Source organism: Branchiostoma lanceolatum, chromosome 14 (assembly GCF_035083965.1).
Source record: "Branchiostoma lanceolatum isolate klBraLanc5 chromosome 14, klBraLanc5.hap2, whole genome shotgun sequence".
In the NCBI taxonomy this organism is placed as follows: Eukaryota; Metazoa; Chordata; class Leptocardii; order Amphioxiformes; family Branchiostomatidae; genus Branchiostoma; species Branchiostoma lanceolatum.
Genome location: NC_089735.1, coordinates 7,998,486 through 8,019,016, shown reverse-complemented (window position 1 = coordinate 8,019,016; position 20,531 = coordinate 7,998,486). Strand labels below are relative to the sequence as shown.

At 39.2% G+C, this 20,531-nt stretch overlaps 1 protein-coding gene across 4 annotated transcripts in view; it reads left to right on the top strand.

Moving 5' to 3' along the window:
* LOC136448859 (protein FAM13A-like) overlaps window positions 1-20,531 on the top strand; it is a 52,694-nt gene that overhangs the window by 22,353 nt on the left and 9,810 nt on the right. For 3 of the 4 annotated variants that reach the window (XM_066448523.1, XM_066448524.1, XM_066448522.1), the window contains exons 6-21: window positions 1,578-1,617; window positions 3,903-4,046; window positions 4,637-4,769; window positions 5,125-5,223; window positions 5,868-5,986; window positions 8,058-8,108; window positions 9,020-9,064; window positions 10,029-10,177; window positions 10,580-10,712; window positions 11,779-11,965; window positions 12,642-12,802; window positions 14,166-14,259; window positions 14,620-14,675; window positions 15,552-15,684; window positions 16,806-16,860; window positions 17,325-17,433. In XM_066448523.1, the coding sequence (XP_066304620.1) occupies window positions 1,578-1,617; window positions 3,903-4,046; window positions 4,637-4,769; window positions 5,125-5,223; window positions 5,868-5,986; window positions 8,058-8,108; window positions 9,020-9,064; window positions 10,029-10,177; window positions 10,580-10,712; window positions 11,779-11,965; window positions 12,642-12,802; window positions 14,166-14,259; window positions 14,620-14,675; window positions 15,552-15,684; window positions 16,806-16,860; window positions 17,325-17,433 (1,708 nt within the window). The remainder of the gene's footprint in view (window positions 1-1,577; window positions 1,618-3,902; window positions 4,047-4,636; window positions 4,770-5,124; window positions 5,224-5,867; window positions 5,987-8,057; window positions 8,109-9,019; window positions 9,065-10,028; window positions 10,178-10,579; window positions 10,713-11,778; window positions 11,966-12,641; window positions 12,803-14,165; window positions 14,260-14,619; window positions 14,676-15,551; window positions 15,685-16,805; window positions 16,861-17,324; window positions 17,434-20,531) is intronic. The other variant, XM_066448525.1, reaches the window with a different exon arrangement.

Sequence of the window (20,531 nt, the reverse complement as noted above, 5' to 3'; positions counted from 1 at the left end):
TACTTCCCTGTTTAGTCGTGGTGAAGCATTTTTGCTAGATGAGCCAGTGGGTAGGGAAGGGCTTACTACTGGTATGGGAAACAGTATCCTACTTTAGCTTACTGTGGTATTCGAGCCATGCCAACATCAGACACCACAGCCCTGTGCTGGTATTGTACACGTGGGCACTCCATGCAAGTGCTGGGCTCGAAATACAGGGTGCATTACTGGTATTCTTGATTTTAGCTACTTTAACCTTTCTTGTATTATTTGCTTAAGTTTTTAAAGTTAGCAATAGAATTATTAGATTCAAGCTCTCCAGAGAAGCAGTGAGGTCTGTCATTAGATTGAACTAATTAATTAAGTGTGGTTTGTAATTAGGTTTAATTAAGTGTGCTACTATTCCCCCCAATATTAATTTTGAGCCCTGTGTGTTAGTGGTATGTTATGGTGACGTGTTCATTTACCATATTGATGCTAAGTCTTACACTTAGGCCACACCATTTTAATTTCTTGGTTAACGGAATTTAAAAAAAAATGCTAGATTGGAAAATCAACATGAAAACAGAATCTCAGAGGAAAGTTTGTACTTTGGTGCACACAATTTCAGGGAGAGAACAGGGTCAGGTGCAAGTTTTGACCCCAGCCTTCTGTTTTCATGATTTTTCTTGTGCTAAAATTAAGAAAAAAATCCGTTAACCAAGAAATTAAATTGGTGTGGCCTTAGAGGGACCAATATCAGTTACTGATATTTGTCACTACTTATATTAATGTCCTTCTATATTGATGATAATCATGAACTTGAATATCTCAGTTCATCCTACCCCTTGCCATATATTTAGTCTGTGTGATACCAGTGCATACTAGTCTGGACCTGTTCTCGGAACGGTCAATCGCTATATCTTTGCCTACCCTATCATTTCCAAAACAGGTGGGATAAACCATTTTCGTTGTGGGGAGAGCAACGAAAGACTTAAGCAGCTCTTGCGTTTGACTTACATGTACTTGGTGTTGAAAATTTTCCTTGTTTATTAAGTCTTCAACAATATACAATCTAATATCAAAGTTGAAGCAAAAATCTTCACAAGCAACAAGGAGAATGCACACTATTGTATATTCCTCCCTATATAGGAGGATTGAATGGTATGTCCAAAAGATAGGGAAACCCATATATGTAGTCTTCCGCTACATGCTTGTTCAGATAGCTAAAACTTGGGGTTTCAATAGGCTGGCAGTGTGTTGATACGTGTACAAGTTCAACTTAACAGCCCTTTTTCTGAGCCATCAGAAAAAAGTACTGTACCAGTAACTGTTGATATAGTACTTACTGTGAGGTATGTACACGATGTATTTGTTACAGTGCTTGTTACTGAATTGTTGTGAGGTATTCTTTTGACAAGATCAGCTTGGTACAGTAACTGTTGTCATATCCTTTTTAGATCTGATACGTACATGTATTTGTTACAGTGCATGTTACTGAATTGTTGTGAGGTACATATAATATAGTCCTTTTGAAAACAGCAGCTTGGTGGAAGATGAAACTTTACAAGGAAATAGGTAACCATACATCCTTCATTTCTGTTGCCTTTGTGTTTCAGATTTCCTGAACGATCCGGTAGAGTGTAGACGACAACTCAGGTAAGGCTGCATTTCTTATCTGTATGTAGTTAATGTATGAGGCCACACCATTTTAATTTCTTGGTTAATGGAATTAAAAAAAAATGCTAGATTGGAAAATCAACAGGAAAACAGAATCTCATGGGAAGGTTGTAATTTGGTGCACACAATTTCAGGGAGTGAGCAGGGTCAGGTGCAAGTTTTCACCCCAGCCTTCTGTTTTCATAATTTTTTGTGTGCTAAAATCAAAAATAAAATCTGTTAACCAAGAAATTGAACTTGGGTGGCCTGAGATATAAATAAAAAGGTAGGGGTTCTTCATGAAATAGCTTCGAATGGCAGTTGCAGATAGATATGAATGCATAAGTTGTGACAAATCGTCCGGTGTGATATAACCGGCCGCCGATGGAATTGATATATATTAAGCTAAATGGCAGTTATACAAGCTCACTTATTCAGATTCATAATAAATTGCTGATGTGTAAATGTAGCATTTTTTTTGTTTCAAACCCTCTTTTCAAAGTCAGGAAGTTGAGGAAAAACTTCTTGTCTGTCTGGAATATAGGAATCCGCATATCAGACACATTTTGAAAGATTTTGGTATTAGAAATTTGTTTTGAATCAGTTGTTATGTCTGAATGACACTAAACATTGATGTAGACATAGGTGTAACATAACATTGGCTCTTGTTGCAGTATTATTGTAGTGTACTAGAATTCATGCCAGCCAATGTATGTGATATTGGTAGACATCATTAAATTTTGGTCTGCAAATGAAATAAAGTCGAGTGAGAATACATGCTATGCCAAAATCATTGAAATTGAGCTAGACAAAGGATAAATCACTTATGATATTTCACAGACTTTGAGTAGTATGATACATGTACTCCCTTTCCAAATTTCAAGTAGGAATTCATATTGGCTATATGCATCCTTTATAATAACATAGTTGTTATGTTTCATGGCAGGGTGGTCGTTCATACATTCAATGTTATGAGTCAGTAGACTTGAACCTCTGACATATATACAGTCTGTACCGTAATAAAGCAATGTGGCACAAATCCTTAGAGTACTGCTCTGTTAAACCAACTGACGGATACAGAATTGCGTCATCGTGTTTTTACCATCATGTCCAAAAGGGCAAGGCTTGAATATCCCGACATGTGTGAGCTACTTAAGTACTTTTGGTTGGATATCCTTGTCTCACTAGGGAAGGCTGTTTTGAAGTTTGGCCGTCTCTGACGTCAAGAGAAGTTATTTCCTTCGGGTGTTTTGGAGTTATTTCAGAAGACTTTGTGAATTCACTGCAAGTTTGTGTCGTAGTAACATGTTAGATTCATAGTTGATCAGTCAAGTTCAAAAGAATTCCCAAAGAATTATCATATTCTGCACATTGAAGGAACATAGTTTTACACTTGACTTACCAGCATTAAGGACCTTTAGTTCATTTCTGGCCCTCCTGACTGCCATGCTGCCTTCTTATGCAAAAGCTTGATTTATTACTAGGGTCATGTGAGAGGCAGATTGTTCAAATATTTCTGGTTTACCTTATTTCAACTTGTGACCACAAAGATGACTACTTATGACGTGCTAGTCGAGCTACTCATTTCTATCAAGTGTGATATAAAACAGCTGGATCCTACTGGTTCTTACTTGTCAAGTTGATTTGAACTTATTAGGATGCGTTCTTGTTAAATATAATATGTGATCCTTATGCATCTCAAATGCTGAAGTACGAAATAAAGTCAAGCAAAACTTTGGTCCATCCGGGGACCTCCTGATCACAGTAAAGAAAAGAAAATTGTAGTGGTACGTCCACGTGTCACGATCATCGAGACTAGCCAAAGCTATCATGCAACGAACCATTCTTGGAAGAAAGGGGTAGGCAACGGAAAAGATGGGAGGATAATATCAGAGAATGGACAGGCATGATGCAAAGAGAAGCATAAAGAAGAAAAGGAAACCAAGAAGGGGGTAGAAAGCTGGTTACCAGATCTTCTGCTCTGCCACAACGGTCAATTAGTCAGACTAAGGGCCCATTCCCACTTGTGCGTATATTTATATCCCTATGAGTTGCGTATTTACATTTTTTGTCTTAAGTAAAGTTTGCGGCTAGTCCAGGTGATTGTGATGTGGTTTGATAACCAGGCTGCACAACGTCAGGTCAAAGTTAAAAATGACCTCTTCCCCGCAAACTTAACCTAAGTGAAAAAAATGTGAATATGCAACTCACACAGACTGGAACTTATGCTCAAGTGATACAAAATGTAGATGAAATGCTAATGTTTGGATTATTTTTTGTTTCAGACTTTTGATCGATAAACTTCCGTCTGATCACTTCTGTCTACTGAAGTACCTGATCCAGTTCCTCGTCAGGGTGTCTTGTCAACAGGACACCAACAAGATGGGCTCCATGCAGCTGGCCATTGTCTTTGGGCCCAACCTCTTCAAGTAGGTACCTTTACCTTAGTCCTGGAGTTCTTATTTGTTTTGTTTTTTTTCTACCGCGGTTGAAGCAGTTGTGTACTAGTGATACATTGGAAACACATTTCCGAGGCGTCATAGACCCACAGCAGAGAGTTTACAGCGAAACCCGTAAAAATGAAACCATGTTTCAAGACTTGTACACAACCTGTAATTGAATTTTCGTCGTGTAATGTTTTATGGAGAATGCAATTGTTGATCTTTGACACTGACTTGAGATGCAACTATAAATTATAGGAGGTTGCACATGTATGTGCTTTCTACCATTTTGTATGTATGATGTTGTTTATAGATTAATAAGGATTTTAGATGTGTTATCTTTTTTTAATGTGTTTTTGTTATATTTTGTCTTCCCTCGATGAAAGGCGGCCTGCAGGTTGATTTGAGCTTGTCATGAATAAACAAAATTCCATCAATTGTACTTTTTTCTTCTGATGTTTACAATAATCATTAATGGTCCCTCTTCTTGAATAAGAAAGGTATGACATTGTGGCCTGACTAGAATGAAATGTTTACCACATGTTTAGTCAGCTGTGATTCTGTAATGTCCCTTGCAGGTGTCCTGATGGTGTAGCAGGCCTGAGGGAACAGGGCATCACCAACCAGATAGTCAAAAGGTTTATCGACGACTATGACGAACTACTGTTGGAGGAGGGTGAAACCTCACCTTATTCGTCCAAGTGTATCCAGGTATGTGGCAGGCTTCTCATTCATTTCTACACCAAGCCCTCGGCAAAGTTTGTAGCTAGTCTGTCTTAAACAGCTGGGTCCGTAATGCTAAACCTTGCCTTTTCTACAAGTAGATGAAAACATCTAGGTTAAAGCAATTTATCATCTATCTTATCTATTCCACCTTCCTGTGCTGTCACCAATCTAATCCTGACAAAGATACCTTCCTTCTTCCTTCTTTCAAACGCTGTACTGCTAAAGCATGCTTCTGCTAAAAGAATTTAGCTTTGTGATCTCCCAAACATGCAAATTAGGTGATTGGACATTGTCAGCATTTCTAATTCTTCTTTGGCTCGGCTGTCCCTCGGTGGCCCAGGTGAAGGAAAGGAAGACCCCTCCCCCTAGGCCCAACCCCACTTACAAAGAGGCCCTTAAAAGGAAGGCTGAAGAAGAGGAGGCTTCTCGTAATGGCCAGGTGGTAGACACTCTTCTGTCTCAAGGGCCTTGGGGGCTTTATGATGGAAAATAAGTGTTCAAAGGGCTCAAAAATGACTTTCACTCTATTATCACTACTTGTGACAAGATTCTAATTAAGCTCTCACTAGTAACATGGTCAGAAAACACATCAGATTCTTCATCAACCTTTTAGTTCATGCATCGGTATGATATGTGATACATGTAGAAAGTATCTGTACAGTACTTTTTCAGAGTTGGGGTAAAAAACAAATAACATTTACATTCACTTTGAAATCTTATAAACACTACAAGTTGATTAGGTGACCTCTACAAAAACATTACTTTTACAATGTACATGTATGTAGAGTTAGCATAAACACTACTGTTACGTTCCCACTATCTAATACTGTACCTTTAATTCTTGCTTCAGTTTTGAGATTTCTGCATGTAGGTTTTGAATGTGTTATGAAATTTTTGCTCACATTTACCATGAAGTGCAAAACTTTCTGTCACACCATCCAGAAATACTCCATGTAGCAACTGAATGTATCTTTTGTATCCTGTCAACAAGTTGTGAAAAAGGACTTTGCAAAAGATACAACTCTGTTGAAAGCATTGTGTTTGTGTGTGTGTGCTAAAGTCAGCTGTTACCTTGGTTCACAGGATACAAAGGAAGACCAGCCAAAAGTTTACAACAGTGCCAAATATGAGGACAGCAACCACAATGTACAGATTAACATCGTCAACGCTTCTGGGACCAGCAAGGATTATCTCAGGGCAAGGTATGTACCACTACAGACTACACATTCTCATTTAACCGTCTCCCTGCTGCCTGACTATGTATTATATACTAACCAATAGGGAATGGGGTACCAAACGGCTACTTCAGTGTGCTATTAGGTTAAACACAAAAAAAGTAGAAAACTTGATTTAGGCAGATCACATCTTGACCGCAGCAACTAGTTTTCTTCACCTTTCTCGGTTTTCTGTCTTTTGATGCGAAATACTATTATAATAATACAATTAATATAATTGATCAAATTTAAGTTAATGACCTTTTTGAGTGTTGCTGCATAAATATTTTGTTTCCTGTAATATGTTACGCTATAGTATATTGCAGTTTTCTTGCATACACTATTCTTCAGCAAGTTTCTACCATGTTTGCATTACGCATTGCTCAAATTTGATTCAAATATGGATTTTTTTAACAAACATAATGAGATTCGTATATTGTTTTTCATTCTGATCTATAGTAGATGGAATGTTTGAATTTGATTCACTGCATTCATGCATTCTGTTGTAGAATTCATCATGACTGTTATTGTGATTAAGAATATTGTATACATCCAGCCACAGTGACTTTAAACATGAACCTAAAGAGAAGGTATATTTTTATTCAACCCAAGTCCTAGTAACAACTCATGTACAAATGGTAATACTGTTCTATAGGGTATGTATATGAATAAAAACTGTGGAATTCCTACATCCACTAAGCCCCCTAGCAAATCAGTCAGCTGGACTGACGCAAGCGGTAACCTTGCATGTTCCTGCCACCATTATTCACCCAGTATATGGCAAGGCTAGCTTGACTTCGTTGATAGCATCCTCTGGAGACTTCAATTCTGATGCGAGAGGGTGAAAAAGAAACAAGTAGTGTATTTTGCAAGATATGTATGATAACAACGCAATCCATTCCTGTGAATTGTTTGGCCAGGCAAACTTGGTTTCATGGATAACATCCTTTGAGGACTTCAATTCTGATGCAAGAGGGTGAAAAAGAAACAAGTAGTGCTTTTTGCAATTTGCCTTTTGCAAGATATGTATGATAACAACACAATCCTGAGAATTGATTTAAGTTTACTGGAACTTGATGACGCAGTGCTTAAGTTCACGGTTGAAACCGAGTTTAAAGATTGCCAGAGGCTTAATGAGTATATTTTCCACCTGTAAATCTACCCCGTTACATTGGATGGGGCCTGGTGTTGGAGCTACAAACATCGGGCAATGTCTACAAATCGATGATGATGCATCCTTGATTTGTGATGAGTCTGTTTTTTCTGATGTGGAATTGACCTAGAACACCCCCTCCCCTTCATTCCGAGCTTGAAACCTGATAGTTTTGAAACTCAAGCCCTTGCAAGGGTCAGGTTCAAATAGTTTGATGGTTCACATCAGCCCTTATTGTTTGTTACAAAGTCAGCATCATCATATCTGGTACATAAAGGTGAACAATTTTGTACAGTTTATAAGAATGTCATCATAGACAATTTAGAATGTACATGTCTCTTGGAAGCTCATTTGTGTCGGTAGTAATCACAGAACAATGCCGAACTTTCTTCCAACACTAAGGTATACACAGATCAAATTTTCAACAACTACTGTTGCGCTCTTCAGGATCAATTATGACCAGTCACTTCCGAACAAGTTTACTCGCGAGTTTACGTTTGGAAGTGATTGGTCATTATTGATCCTTGAGGCGACAGTAGTCGTTGAAAATTTGATCTGTGTATACCTTAGTATTGGAAGAAAATTTGTATTAAGTTAGAATTTACACACGATAGATGTTCTAGAGATTGATGGTCTAGCATCCAAGCTTAGAGTTAGAATGATGGCACACAAGCGAATCCCTTGTGTTAGCCATCTAGATCACGGTCATACCATGTCCACATGTTTCCCTCACTAAAATACTAGCTCCTGTAATTGACACTGCCACCAGCCATTTCTCGGTTACCGGAGCCCGCAGGCAACACATAATTTGCGGCCGATAATCGGCATGAAGCTGGGAAGTAGTATTAACGGAGAGCTGCGCTCTGAATTCCCCCCGCTGATATTTCCCATTTTGGTTTCTTGCAGCACAAGCTCGATAGAGGATGACAGGAGCGAATCTCCATTTGTTTATGACAGGTAAGTGTGTACAACCTTTTTTTGTTGAAACAATCTTGCTCTGATTTATAGAATGGGTCTTCTAATGGCAATGCTAAGATTTTAGACTATAAGCTGTATATTTCAGATTGTCCTGATTGTTATATTTTAGCGGAGCGATTTTGGATATTTCGCATTCAGTCTAACATTGTTTAAATCATCAGTTGTATGTTGATTTTATCTAATAATGCATTATCAGTTACATATTTTTAGAGATGAACAACCATATTTATTATTATTTACAGTCAAACACCGTTATAATCGTTCCATGTCATCTGGTTGACGACTTATTAAAGGCATATTTACATACATGTATGCAGTAATAATTCATGATAATTTTCATTTTTTCTTGGAACGACTTCAAGCTATTTAAATATGATTAGTCATTATACATTGTAGAAGTCCTAGCTACAGATTTCCCAGCACCTTTTGTGAAAAGGTTTTGGAAATATTTATGTTTGGTCATGCAAGGTCATAGAATTTTGAAAATGCAAGAGTTATAACTGGAGTTATGAAACGCATGCACGCACACGCACTTATCTCCAAGCAGATGTAGGGTCCGGCTCAGTGTTTTACACATGATTTTGAGGCTTTTTATATATTGTTCTCTCCTTGCCTCTAGACGTATAATGCATCAAAAACATACAAGGAGAGAAAAATGTGGACCACCTAAAAGAAAGTCTTGATAAGCCACAAAAACATGTGGCTGTAAAACACTGAATGGCACCCTGTATCTGCTTGGAGATTACATACAGTTACAGTAACTGTTTTTATGTTATGGCCCTGCTATTTGGTATGTTTTCCTTCAGGCACATTGTGAGATTTGTATTTTATTGAGATAAGATTTTAGTAGGGAATTAATGTTGCACTTCCATTTGGTTTCTTTCCCTCAGTGATGCCACCGCTTATTCACCCATTGTTGGCTCGTTTGTGCAAGAGTAAGTGCCAATCTCTGATGTAGAGTTTTTCTATTTTTGTTTTAAACTTGTGTGCTGGTTTAGTAACCTATTCTTTTCACTATACGTGAAGGAAAAAGAGTATAGAATGCAATTTCTGCGGTTATGAAAAGGGAAAAAAAAGTATTAACTTCCACTGAATGTTGGAAATATCTACCCATCTGTGTATTGCATGGTATTCTTTCAAACTGTTAAAATTTGTTTATAAAGAGACTCATTAGAAATGCTGTGACTGCAATGATTTGTTTGGTAATTGCTTATTACATACATGTAGTAGTGGATTGTGCAATGTTATGCAATCGATTGTGCAATAATAAGCATGGTTATATGTGCCAGTATTGATAGCCTGATATATAGAGCTGCATATTTTTTGCTGCATTATAAAAGATAAATCAGAAGCCTGGAGGTCTTACCATGAACCAAGTATAGAATATAATAATTGTAGGTAAATTTGGATAGAAGAAATGGCTTGTGCATGATTGTACAGTAATTATGTTTAACCAGCATAATCTAGTCTAGACTGGTGTAGCTGAAAGATATGTTGGAACATTTCCAATAGAACTACATGTATCCAGTTGTTAAGTCAGCATACTGTAAATTTATTTATATTTGCCGGGGCTAAATTTTGCAGTAGGAGTTATTTCACTGTGTTTTAACCTAAATTCACTGTTGGAACAATTCTGAAGCACATTGGACATGCATATTTGCAGCGTCATAAATTCCTGGTGGAAAGGTTACTGTGAAAACCTGTTGCGATAAAACCACTGCAAAGATTAAAAGACTTGCCATACATAATCCACGTCCATATAAATCCAAAACTGCCGACACCCATAATTGCCCGGAAATTTTCCAGCATGCATAATGCATTGTGCACGCTGGCTGCAATCCAGCATACAAATCTTAAATGTGTGCCAGAGGGTGATGTTAAATTGCTGCGGTGTTACAGGGTAGTGGAGCAGACCATCCATGAGACTGTGACCATGCACATGTTTGGGAACAGCAGCAGCTCGGAGGGTAGTGCGCCGGTCGAACTGGACACAACTCTCCAAGGACTGGACGTCAGCCTCAATGACCCGCTAGATTCGCCGAAAGATGGTGAGCAAAGTTTCAGCAACAAGCTATTGAATAGCATGAATCTGTTTTTGAGTTTGTGAAGACTTGATTTCATGGTAGAAGGAGAAAGGACTTGTTCGTGGTGTTTTACGTTTTATGGATTCTAAGATGAAGTCACAATTATTGTTTGCAGTGTGACGAGTTAACAGTGAGAGCTCACTGCAAAAGATTTCAGGTGAACTGGAGAACGGCAGACATTGTACCACTGCCAATATTTCATGATTTACAGTACGTTAATCCTTCAAGCTTTATGAACAACTTGAGGATATTTTTGTGAGTAACAAGCTCTTTGCCAGAGAATGCCATGACATTGTATCCTGACTCAAAGTCTTTTCCTACACAATGGTATGAACGTATGAACTCATATAACCCTTGACCTTACAGCTCCAGTGCCAACTCCTAGGCGGCGGAGACGCCAGAAGAAACTAGAGGAAGATAGAAGACATGACACAGAGTCATCAGAAGATTGTAGCCCAGCGGACAGTAACAATAGAGGCCCAGTTGATAAAGTAGATAGGTAAGTCACTTCCTTCTAATCCTTAGTTTATTTCAATAGTGCCCAACGTATGCAGCCCCTATAGGACATCAAAAATAAGGTGTGATCTTCGAACCTTATTTTTATTTTTGTCTGTGGTTGACGACATATCTTCACAATTTTAGCCCGACTTGTTTTCTTAATGAAGTGGACGGCTTTGATGGACTTGTTAATCACAGCCCAAATGTTTTCTAGCTCAAGGCTGAATTTTAAGTCCTGTTATTGCACTTCTTAATAAAAGGGATGGAGCCTTGTCAAATTAAATGGAGTCTTGTCAAACTAGACCTACATGTACTTACTTGTAATTAGAATGATGGAGCATTGAAAATTGATGTGCTTGCAGAAAAGAAGCCCTAGCAGCACGCTTTCATCACCAATAATTAAACACAGATTTGGGGACATGATTTCTATAAATACCATGTATGTTGTTATCTCCAAGAAGGAGGTTCACCTTGGACAGGGGTACTGTTTTTGGTTGTGTATGTGTATTCACATCTATAACTCTAGATCCTTTTGATGGATTTGTATGCGTTTTGGTATGTGGGTAGTCATTGAGGTCGCAAAGAAACATGGCAATTTTAGGCCCCCTAGCAGTATTTTCAGGTACTGCAGCATTACAGGAAGACACCCCCTTCCTGAAACTAGTGTAGTATAATCTATAGACAACTAGTCAGTGGTCCCCAACGATTGACCCCTTATGGGAGGGAGACAGCTGGAATAGATTGAGGGTAGAAATGGAGGGGAGGATCGCTAACAACCCGGATGGCTGCGGCCATGGTATTAAGAAATTTACAAAAACAACCAGTAGTACTGTAAATGCAGAAATGGTTACGGTGGTTTTATGTTCACGAATTTAAAACCACAGCGTAGAGCCGTTTCATTGTGTGACTGAAGCACTACTATACAGTTTCAAACACGAACTCAAAACCACCGCGAACACACCATTTTCTCCCTACCGCAAAATTAAATCCCTGCAAACATTTCTGCATTTACTGTACATGTATTTCATGGAGGTATGGTGAGATTGATTCCTTGTTGTGTCCTGTAGTTTGCAGGCAGCTGAAGAAGAAGACATATCAGCCACACTATCCTTCCGGGAGAAGGTGAAGATTTTCGACGTAGACCAAAGTTCCGCGCCCATCGGTGATGACGACAGGCCGGCGACCCGTCCGAGACGACAGCGACCAAATTCTCAAGCCTTTGAACTTTTTGAAACGCAAGAGCCTTGTGAAGAGGTCAGTGACTTTCCTTGTCTTTTTTCTGAAACGTTAAAAACTCAGCTGTACGTTTTGCTGTGCTCTGAGTATTGTGTAATGTCTGTAAGAAGTGTTTTATTTAGCTTGTTGCATTCTCTGCAATATTTTGCGCCCGTTGCCATGTTGTTGTCCCTATTTGCATTTCAGTGAATCATGGTCCAATTGCTTTTGGACATTTAAAGACCTTCTGACCCTTTGAAATAACCACTTTTTCAGCACGTTTGCAGAATGTAAGCGTTTCAGGCTGTGTTTGCATATTTAAGGTTAATATCTCGTACATAGATTCATATAGTTGTGTCCAAAGAGAAATCGTATGGAACAGCCATTGCTCAAATGTAACGTTGACCAAAGAAAACGAAAAGGAGTCAGCAGCTATAATAGGTTTGAAAAGCAGGCTAATTACCATATGCGCGTAATGTTCTGAATACACGCTCACTATATCATATCCACATCTTGAAGAAGAAATTACCAAAAGGATACTTGAAAAGTTAAAAATGAAACGCAAAAATGCTGTGTGTTTTCATTGAAATGCAAAAAGGGACACCAACATAGCAGTCAACATTGCCTGCTTTATCAATATGGAAAGTGAATGAAAATGCTCTATACAAGATTCATCCGCTCAAGAGTACTGAATCCTTTTTCACTCTTTAACTAGGAGACCATGGAAGAACCAGTTGCAATGGCAATCACCATGCCTCACGCTGAAGACCACACAACAACACCGAGTGGCCCCAAGGAACGGCCAGTTCCCAGACCCAGGAGCACCAGTAGTCCCAGGCTGCGGGTGGAGGACGCTCCCACACCCAGTCCTCGCAGGTTTGTTTGTTTTACATGTATTTCAACATATAAAAACAATAACAGTGAAGTAAAGAGAGGTATTTTTAAAAGTGCGGAAGGAGGGAAGAAGCCTACAAGACTTAACCAATGCCCTTATCCTTAAAGGGACGTATTGTAGAATTTGGTTGGCAAAAACTACAAATACTCAGAATTCAAAAAATCTACATTCAGATTCACATTTTGTAACTTATTTGTAACTTATTTCCAACATATTCTCGTCATTTTGTCACATTTCCATCATTAATAAACGACGAAAACGCAAAACGCGCAAAATCTGGCTTATTTGCATATTATATATTGGCCCCATTTTATAATATACAAATATGCCAGCGTAGAACGCTAAGATATAACCGAATCGACCGTTGCGGGCGGAGATCGAGCGTCACGGGAAAATCACCACAAGTGAACAAACTTCAGAACGTTGCACGTTCGATCGTGTGTTCATTGGTTCGTCGAAATGTCGGACAAAATGACGGACAAGCCAAGTGACGGTGGGGATTGCGTATATACATTTTTTTCAAGACGTTCGCAAGACACTACAAAGTCGCATCCATACGTGATGAATATTGCTGTGCAGTGTAATAAGGTAGATTCAACTAAATGATTTAGAAAAATAACCAAAAACAATGAATATTGTTTTATGTTCCGATCACAATATGCGCCTTAAAGATAATACAAATGATACAGGGGATAAATATGAGATGAATTGAAGAACAAAGATATAACAAAAATATAGTGAAGGTCTTTGTATTGCAAATTAATGTACAGGTGTTGTACATGAAACTCTCAGGGAAAAGCCTACTTGTGGCAAGAATTAACAATGAAATATGATCCGCCCTTCATTGTTGAACAATGGTAACACCAGGCTCTTTATAAATTTGATTTTTGAAATATGATAACAACAGGCTTGAGGAGTACATTGTACATTGTATGTCTGTTAGAACAGTCGTCTTGCCTACGCCAAAAACAGTTACTCAGTTACTAATTAATTGTCTTGTCTCTTCAATTTTTCCTTCCTCCCCTCCTTGTAAATGAAATAGCCCTTGGTGAAATGCTTCCTGCTTTGAATTAGAAATTATCCAATGGGTATGGATAGACGAACATGTGTTGTGTGTGGTCGTGTGGCATAACGGCAGGGGTTTTGCCCAGAATCCAGCAGTCTTGTGCCGATCTTGTACCCTTGGGAAAAAGGCACTAAACACGACTTTCGTGTATAAAAATGGGTATATTATGTGTGTGGGTCACGACACCAGCAATAGCTGCCTGCGTCCCACGTGTATTGCACTGTTGCAATTCTAATCCAATCAAATCAAATCTGAAAGAATATTCTTCTTCTCCCAAGGTCACTAGAGGTCAAGAAACATGTGGAATCAGATGACTTTGAAGATGATGAGGATGTCTTCCCAACCCTTGACAGTTGTGAACCTTTATCATCTGTAAGTTTTTTTATTACATGTACATCTTCTCAATTTGAGCTCTGATGATGTATAATCTTTATTTTGGAGTAAGAAATATTTTTCAGGTCAAGATCTTTAACTCTTGAGCAGTGTAAACAACAATTTTTTTACATTAAAACTGTCATCTGATAATAAAATCCTTTCGAAAATTGGGCTTCGTGGTACAACCAAAAACTGACATTCTACATAATTGTCTTTAAATTTTTAGATCACTCCCGAAACGTGTGTTCTTTTCCTTACACTTACAGATTTAACCAACTTCTCAACATTTAACAATGCTTCTAACTGACTGATTAGTTCCATGTTGAAAACACTGACTTGTTCTCATGACTTCTTCAGCTCACAGTGAACAGAGCTTCTGCACCAAAGAGGAGGAAACCATCTAGAAAATCAAAGTAAGTGTAAATTACTTTCTGAAAAACTCCTGTGGCTTACATTTAAATGTCCCTACAACTACACACATCACATCGGTGTGCTAGAACTTCACTGGCTTGTGCTTATGTCCAACTCATGTAATGTTCACAATGTCAGGGCTTCAGACGAACTTTTTGACTGTGCACCAGCAAAAATTTAGGCACACCAAAATAAAAAAAATTGGGGGCACAAGCAAGTCTCTTGGACACACCAGAAGTAATACTCCTATAAATCAATGTTAACAAGCTGACATAATGTATTTCGATAGATTATGAATTAAGAAAAAGCATAATCCAGCTAAGTTAAAGACCTACGTGTACATTGATAGGTGAAAAGAATTGTGTGGGATTTTAGGCCGTTATTGGGGAAGTAGGACCAATCACACCATCTCATATAGCCAGCTGCTTTATTACAGAGTCTGACTTGAATCTTGTACCTGTAGCCATGCACTAAAAAGCACTAGTATGCCTTTTTTCTTGCAAGAAGAATGGAAATTCAAATACCTCTTGGGTAGGATGTAATGTAGAAGACTTGCCACGTAGCCTGGAATATGGATCATTTGCGACCACTTTGTGAATCCAAAGATGAATCCCTTCTTCCTGAAGATGATTGGATTCGGAGAGCTTCAGCCGCGTAATGCGAGCTGTGGAAATTTTTTCCCCATAAGTACTTGATGTGGAAGAATGTATCGTGGATCATTAGCACTCCCTTTTCTTTGCTTCAAGTTCCTACTTCCTGCCAATGATGGGGTTGGTAAATGTGCTGCACAGTGTTGGTTGGAGCAATTATTCCTCTGTAGTGCCGGCTAATTGCTGTATGATACTGTAGTGTGATGAGATTGGCTTCCTGCTTTCTAGGGGGGAGGACCAGGAAGAGGACACGTTTGTGCAGAGAATAAGCGAAGAAGACATCGAGGAAGTCAAGATGGAGGAACAACCGAAGAGAGTACAGCCTGCCAAGCACGAGGACACCAGTCCCGAGGACATAGAGGTTAGTTCTAATCTATAAAAAGATATTTCATGGCTCTTGGTGGCAAATATACAGGGGTTGGCACATTGGCGCATGATTTTTTAAAGACGCTTGGTAGATAAGCCGAAGAGGCTTGGTGGGCGTCACCCCGCCATCATGGTAGGAATATCTTGTGAAGTGCCTTTCCCACAACGTTATGCCATGGGGAGTATCAAGCCAAGAACCTATTGGTCCTGAGTGCAATGCTTTAAATTTGACTGATGCTATTGGTTCGGCTCTAGCAGCAGTTCAATGGAAAAAACTTTTGTTTCCTTAAATTCTGACAGGGAAGCCAAGGTGCCAATATGAACAAAGATTTTTTTATGGAAGAAAGGGGGAAGACACAAATTGTTGGAAATTTGAGGAAAATTTGTTACATTCATACTCATTGATTCTGTCTGGATTTCGATGATTGCTACCATGTCTGAAGTGCACTTTGTGTTGGCTTTTAAGTGGCATCTTGGCTCCTTGAAAAATATGCTATAGCATTATATATATATATGTGTTACATGTTGAAGTTATAACCACTAGAGACTGGAAAGCCGGTACTTGGTCACTGGCACCTCCGTATTGAGTGCAGTAGTTAGAGACACTTAAATGCTAGTGGAGAAAATGCCATTTGAAAGCCATTGAAAGCTATCATTATGTAAAAAGTTTGAAATGTTGAGAGGAACTAGAGCCAGACATCCTATGACGGTTTCTGTCATGCAGAGACAAGAAATGGAAGATCTCATACGTGTACCTCTGTGAAATATTTGTAGTTTTTAATAATTATTCAATGTTGTTGTGGATTTTTCTGCTGATTCTGTCCAATGCATTTTCCCCACTGATGCTCATAAAGCAACAGACATGCTTAGAGCAGGAAATCGAAGATGGGAAATGAGATAACCTTTTCTGGGACCTTTTGTTGGACCTTTGACCTAACTTCCTGTCAGTGTCCTTGATTTGCCTAGCATGTGGAAACCGGCAACTCCACTACATTCAAATACATGTATTTAATATGAACAAACAGGCAAACAAAAAGACAAACAAACAAAAAGACATGAAAACAAAGAAACCGTACACGGAGGTAACAAGATTATTTTTTGTCGTTTTTGTTGCAGAACATTGTCCCACCTTTGGACCTGGCCAGCCTCCATGAGCATGGTGATGGGGACGGTAGGTGGAATCTCAATTCCCGATGTTATGTACATGTATTGCAACTTCCATGCACATATCTTTAACCTTTAGCACACTGAAGTAGCCGTTTTGCTATTGGTTACAAAGTTAGGCAGCAGGTAGAAGGTTAAGAAAGTTCATTTTATGCTGGGTTCTTAGCTATGCTAGCAAGGTATTTTATCTCCAAACGTTTTGGTTTTCTTTTTGCACCTTTCCTCAGGGCCTAATGAACTCTACTAGTCACTGCTGCATTGTGACATACATTGTAGCGACAAGGATGCAGACCTAAACATAACTGCCAGTATGTTACAATGCGGTAAGGATTGGTAGAGTTCACCAAGCTCTGAGGAAGGTAGATGAAAGATAAAACTTCTTAGTTGTGAAGCGAAGTAAACAACAACCATATGTCGCCGAGGTGTTTTTTTAACAACAATCTTGTTAAATTGTTCATCTCATATGTTTAGAGCCGATCCCTGCCGGCATGTGGCATCACTCCCTGAAAGAAGAAGAGGAAGCCACGTTGTCTCCTCGCTCCACCAAACTGAAGAAACGACAACACAGCACTGGGCACAGGTAAGAGCACGTTATGGGAACGGTCACGTATTCACGTATCCCATTGCCTACTGGGAGACATACAGCACTATGGGTAACGCAAGGGCCGAACATAATCATTACCATGACAACGTAGACTGAGTGGAATGCAGTTTGCATGCATCACATAGTTACATGATGTTAATCCCCTTCATTACCCATAGTGCCCTGCATCTCCCAGAATGCAATGGGAGACATGAAAAGGCCCATGTTGCTTGTATGCTTGCTGCTAAAGTCTTGCCTTTTTGCTGTGATTTTGCCACCTCAAACCTGCTTTGCAGTAGAGAACACAAATGAATAAGCAACATCTTTCAAAAGGATACTTAAAAACCCTTGAAATCTGCTGCTTCCAATATTGCTAGTTGCTCTAGCCTTTAACAAAACTGCTAACCAGACACTAACCTATCTGTAGGCTTAAAATGATAAACAGGCATGCTTGTACTAAGTGGAGAAAAAGTGAGGAAAACACAGTGGTTACCAATGTGCAAAATAGTGCAGAAACATGCTACAATGGTGTGTTTCAATGTGTCTACTAATCAATGAAGCTCAATCACATGACAGTAATATAAGATATGGCAAAGTCTTTTTACATGAAAAAGACTTAAAAACATAAGCCAAGCATAAGTGCCTTGTGACGCAAGGGTGAAGTCCTAATCCGTAATTGTAGTGACATAATCGCCTCCTATCATATCTGACTCTAACTGCATCCAGCAGCAGAATCTGGCATGGAAGGCACACAATGTTCTGTAGAGATATCCCAAGGACTTGGTTCACATTTGCACTTTGCAACAATTTGGCAAATTTTGGGTGGTAGTAAATAAACAACCATCAACTTATTTGATTGGAGACATCTCAATCCTTGGAGTGCACAGTTAGAAGTGCCCCCTGTCGCCTATCTCTAACATTGCAACCCCACATAGCAGGGTAACCACTGTTGTTGGAGAGGTAGGGTACACTGTTAGCAGCCCTTGACAATAGGTTGTTTCTATCACAAGCAGCAGTCCAATCCCCATCCACCATTGTATGGAGGCTGATCATGACTTTGAAGCACCTCTTTCACCAATCACTACTGGGACCCAAAATGTATAAAAAATGTCAATCCTACCCCTATACATTTCCAATTTTTGAAGACCTTTTCGAGACATTCCAACAGAATGTCTTTTTCGGGTTTTACAATGTCTTTATAGGGTCTTTTGGGGAGGACTTCCTTGTTGTTTTTTTCAATTGTTCAGGAAATGTCTGCCGAATGTCTGGAGATATAAACTGTGAAAACTTACATGCTTGCGAAAAACACGCCCATATAATTAGCCTGAATTAATTGCGCTGCCAGCGGCCCTCCCGATAGATCGACCTAGTTGGGGAGTCACAGCGAGAGCTTGTCACAGTAAATACTTGTTTGCACAGACCACAGACTTACACCTTCCCGACACTTGCGCGATCTGAAGTCCCCTAAGGCCGCGTCAAATGTTTGCCAACTAATGAGCGTTACGAACCAACATTTCCGACTTGGCGTACCTCAGCAGCGCGTACGCGTGTCGGGTCAATTTGATTTAAAAAATACGTTTTAATTTTTACCAAATCCTCGGCCACAAATTACAATGCAAAGTTTAAAAGCTCCAGGAAGCAGCACGTTTTAACCTGATCATGATTTCGTTTGCGTTTTTGTGTAAGTATCAAAGGTGAGTGATATTCAGCCTATACATGTATCGCTGTTTTTTTTTTCATTCCATAATGATAATTATTTTCAAAAATAACCAAGTTTGTCGTGTTGTCTCCTTAGTAAGGTTGTTATCGGAAAAAAAACTAATTGAGGGTTCAAATGAAAGGCATTGTGTGCGCCCTTTCACGCTGTCTCGACATGACAATGTGAATGTCTTTTGAATATCTTTTGACTGTTACGAGAATGTCTTTCCAATGTCTTACCTCTTCTCATTGTATCGAGGGCATTATATTGCTAATTGTACCTATAACTAAACGATACAACCAATGACGTTATGTCCTTGATACAAACGATACGGTCAGTATTCCACAGTCAATGCTTGTCGAACCAAAAAGTTTCTTATCAAACTGTTTTCTCCGCGGAAGAGCTAGTCCGGCACCGCGGTCTGTGTAACACGGCGTCGGTAAAATATATTCACGCATGCATTTCTGTATAAGATCTCTTGCATGGATATGACGTGACCTGCCGAAATACATGACTAAATCAGGACGGTAACTCATGGTCGAACTTTCGCCTCTTCGCCGACAAAACATCAGATGCCGGCCGACAGAAAGACGGGGAAAAAACAGACAAGACGGTTGCTGTGAGCACTGGCGGTTGCTAGGGTGTGATTGGCAGCTACATTTGTGTTAAGTGGACGCCAAAAATTTGGTGTGCTAAAAACTTGTACATTTCTTAAATGCCCAAATTTCTTACTTAAAGATTTCATCTGGTTATCGACAAATGTGTTCCTTCTGGGGAAAATAACAATACTAGTACTTAATTGGAAATTTAGAATATTTTCCACATTTCACGGACCGACACCCTCACGTGACCAGGCGCGGGAGCGTATCAATCAAGTTCCGACGTTGACAGATCTACCATTTTCTTATCTGGAATTTATTCTACTTGATCGCCGATACACTGTGCGAGACTCGTAGATATGTGAAAATGGTTACTAGTATCCTCGTTTCACATTCGTTTTCATCAAACCTTGATAACCAATTAATTCATAATATAATATAACAGTTTGGACTATTCGCGAAATACTAGTACCACGATCTTGTCAGGAAAGTTTGGTAGTGATCCGACTACTGTATTTGCTTACGGGGAGGAAAGACAACGGAAACAGTTTTAGAATCAAGTCAATGTATTTGAACAATCATCTGATGATTAACTGTGCCCAACGAAATTATGTGGATAAAACTAAACAATGAAGTAAAAGCAGTTCTTGTAAGAATAAATTACTTCCTATATAATGCCCTTGGTTCTCCTAAACAAGTTAAAATCCACAAACGCTCGTCGCGACTTGTCTCCCAACAAGACAGCGTGGTGCCGCAGGCCTGTCAAAATTGATTGATGAACTCCGACCGAAACCCTC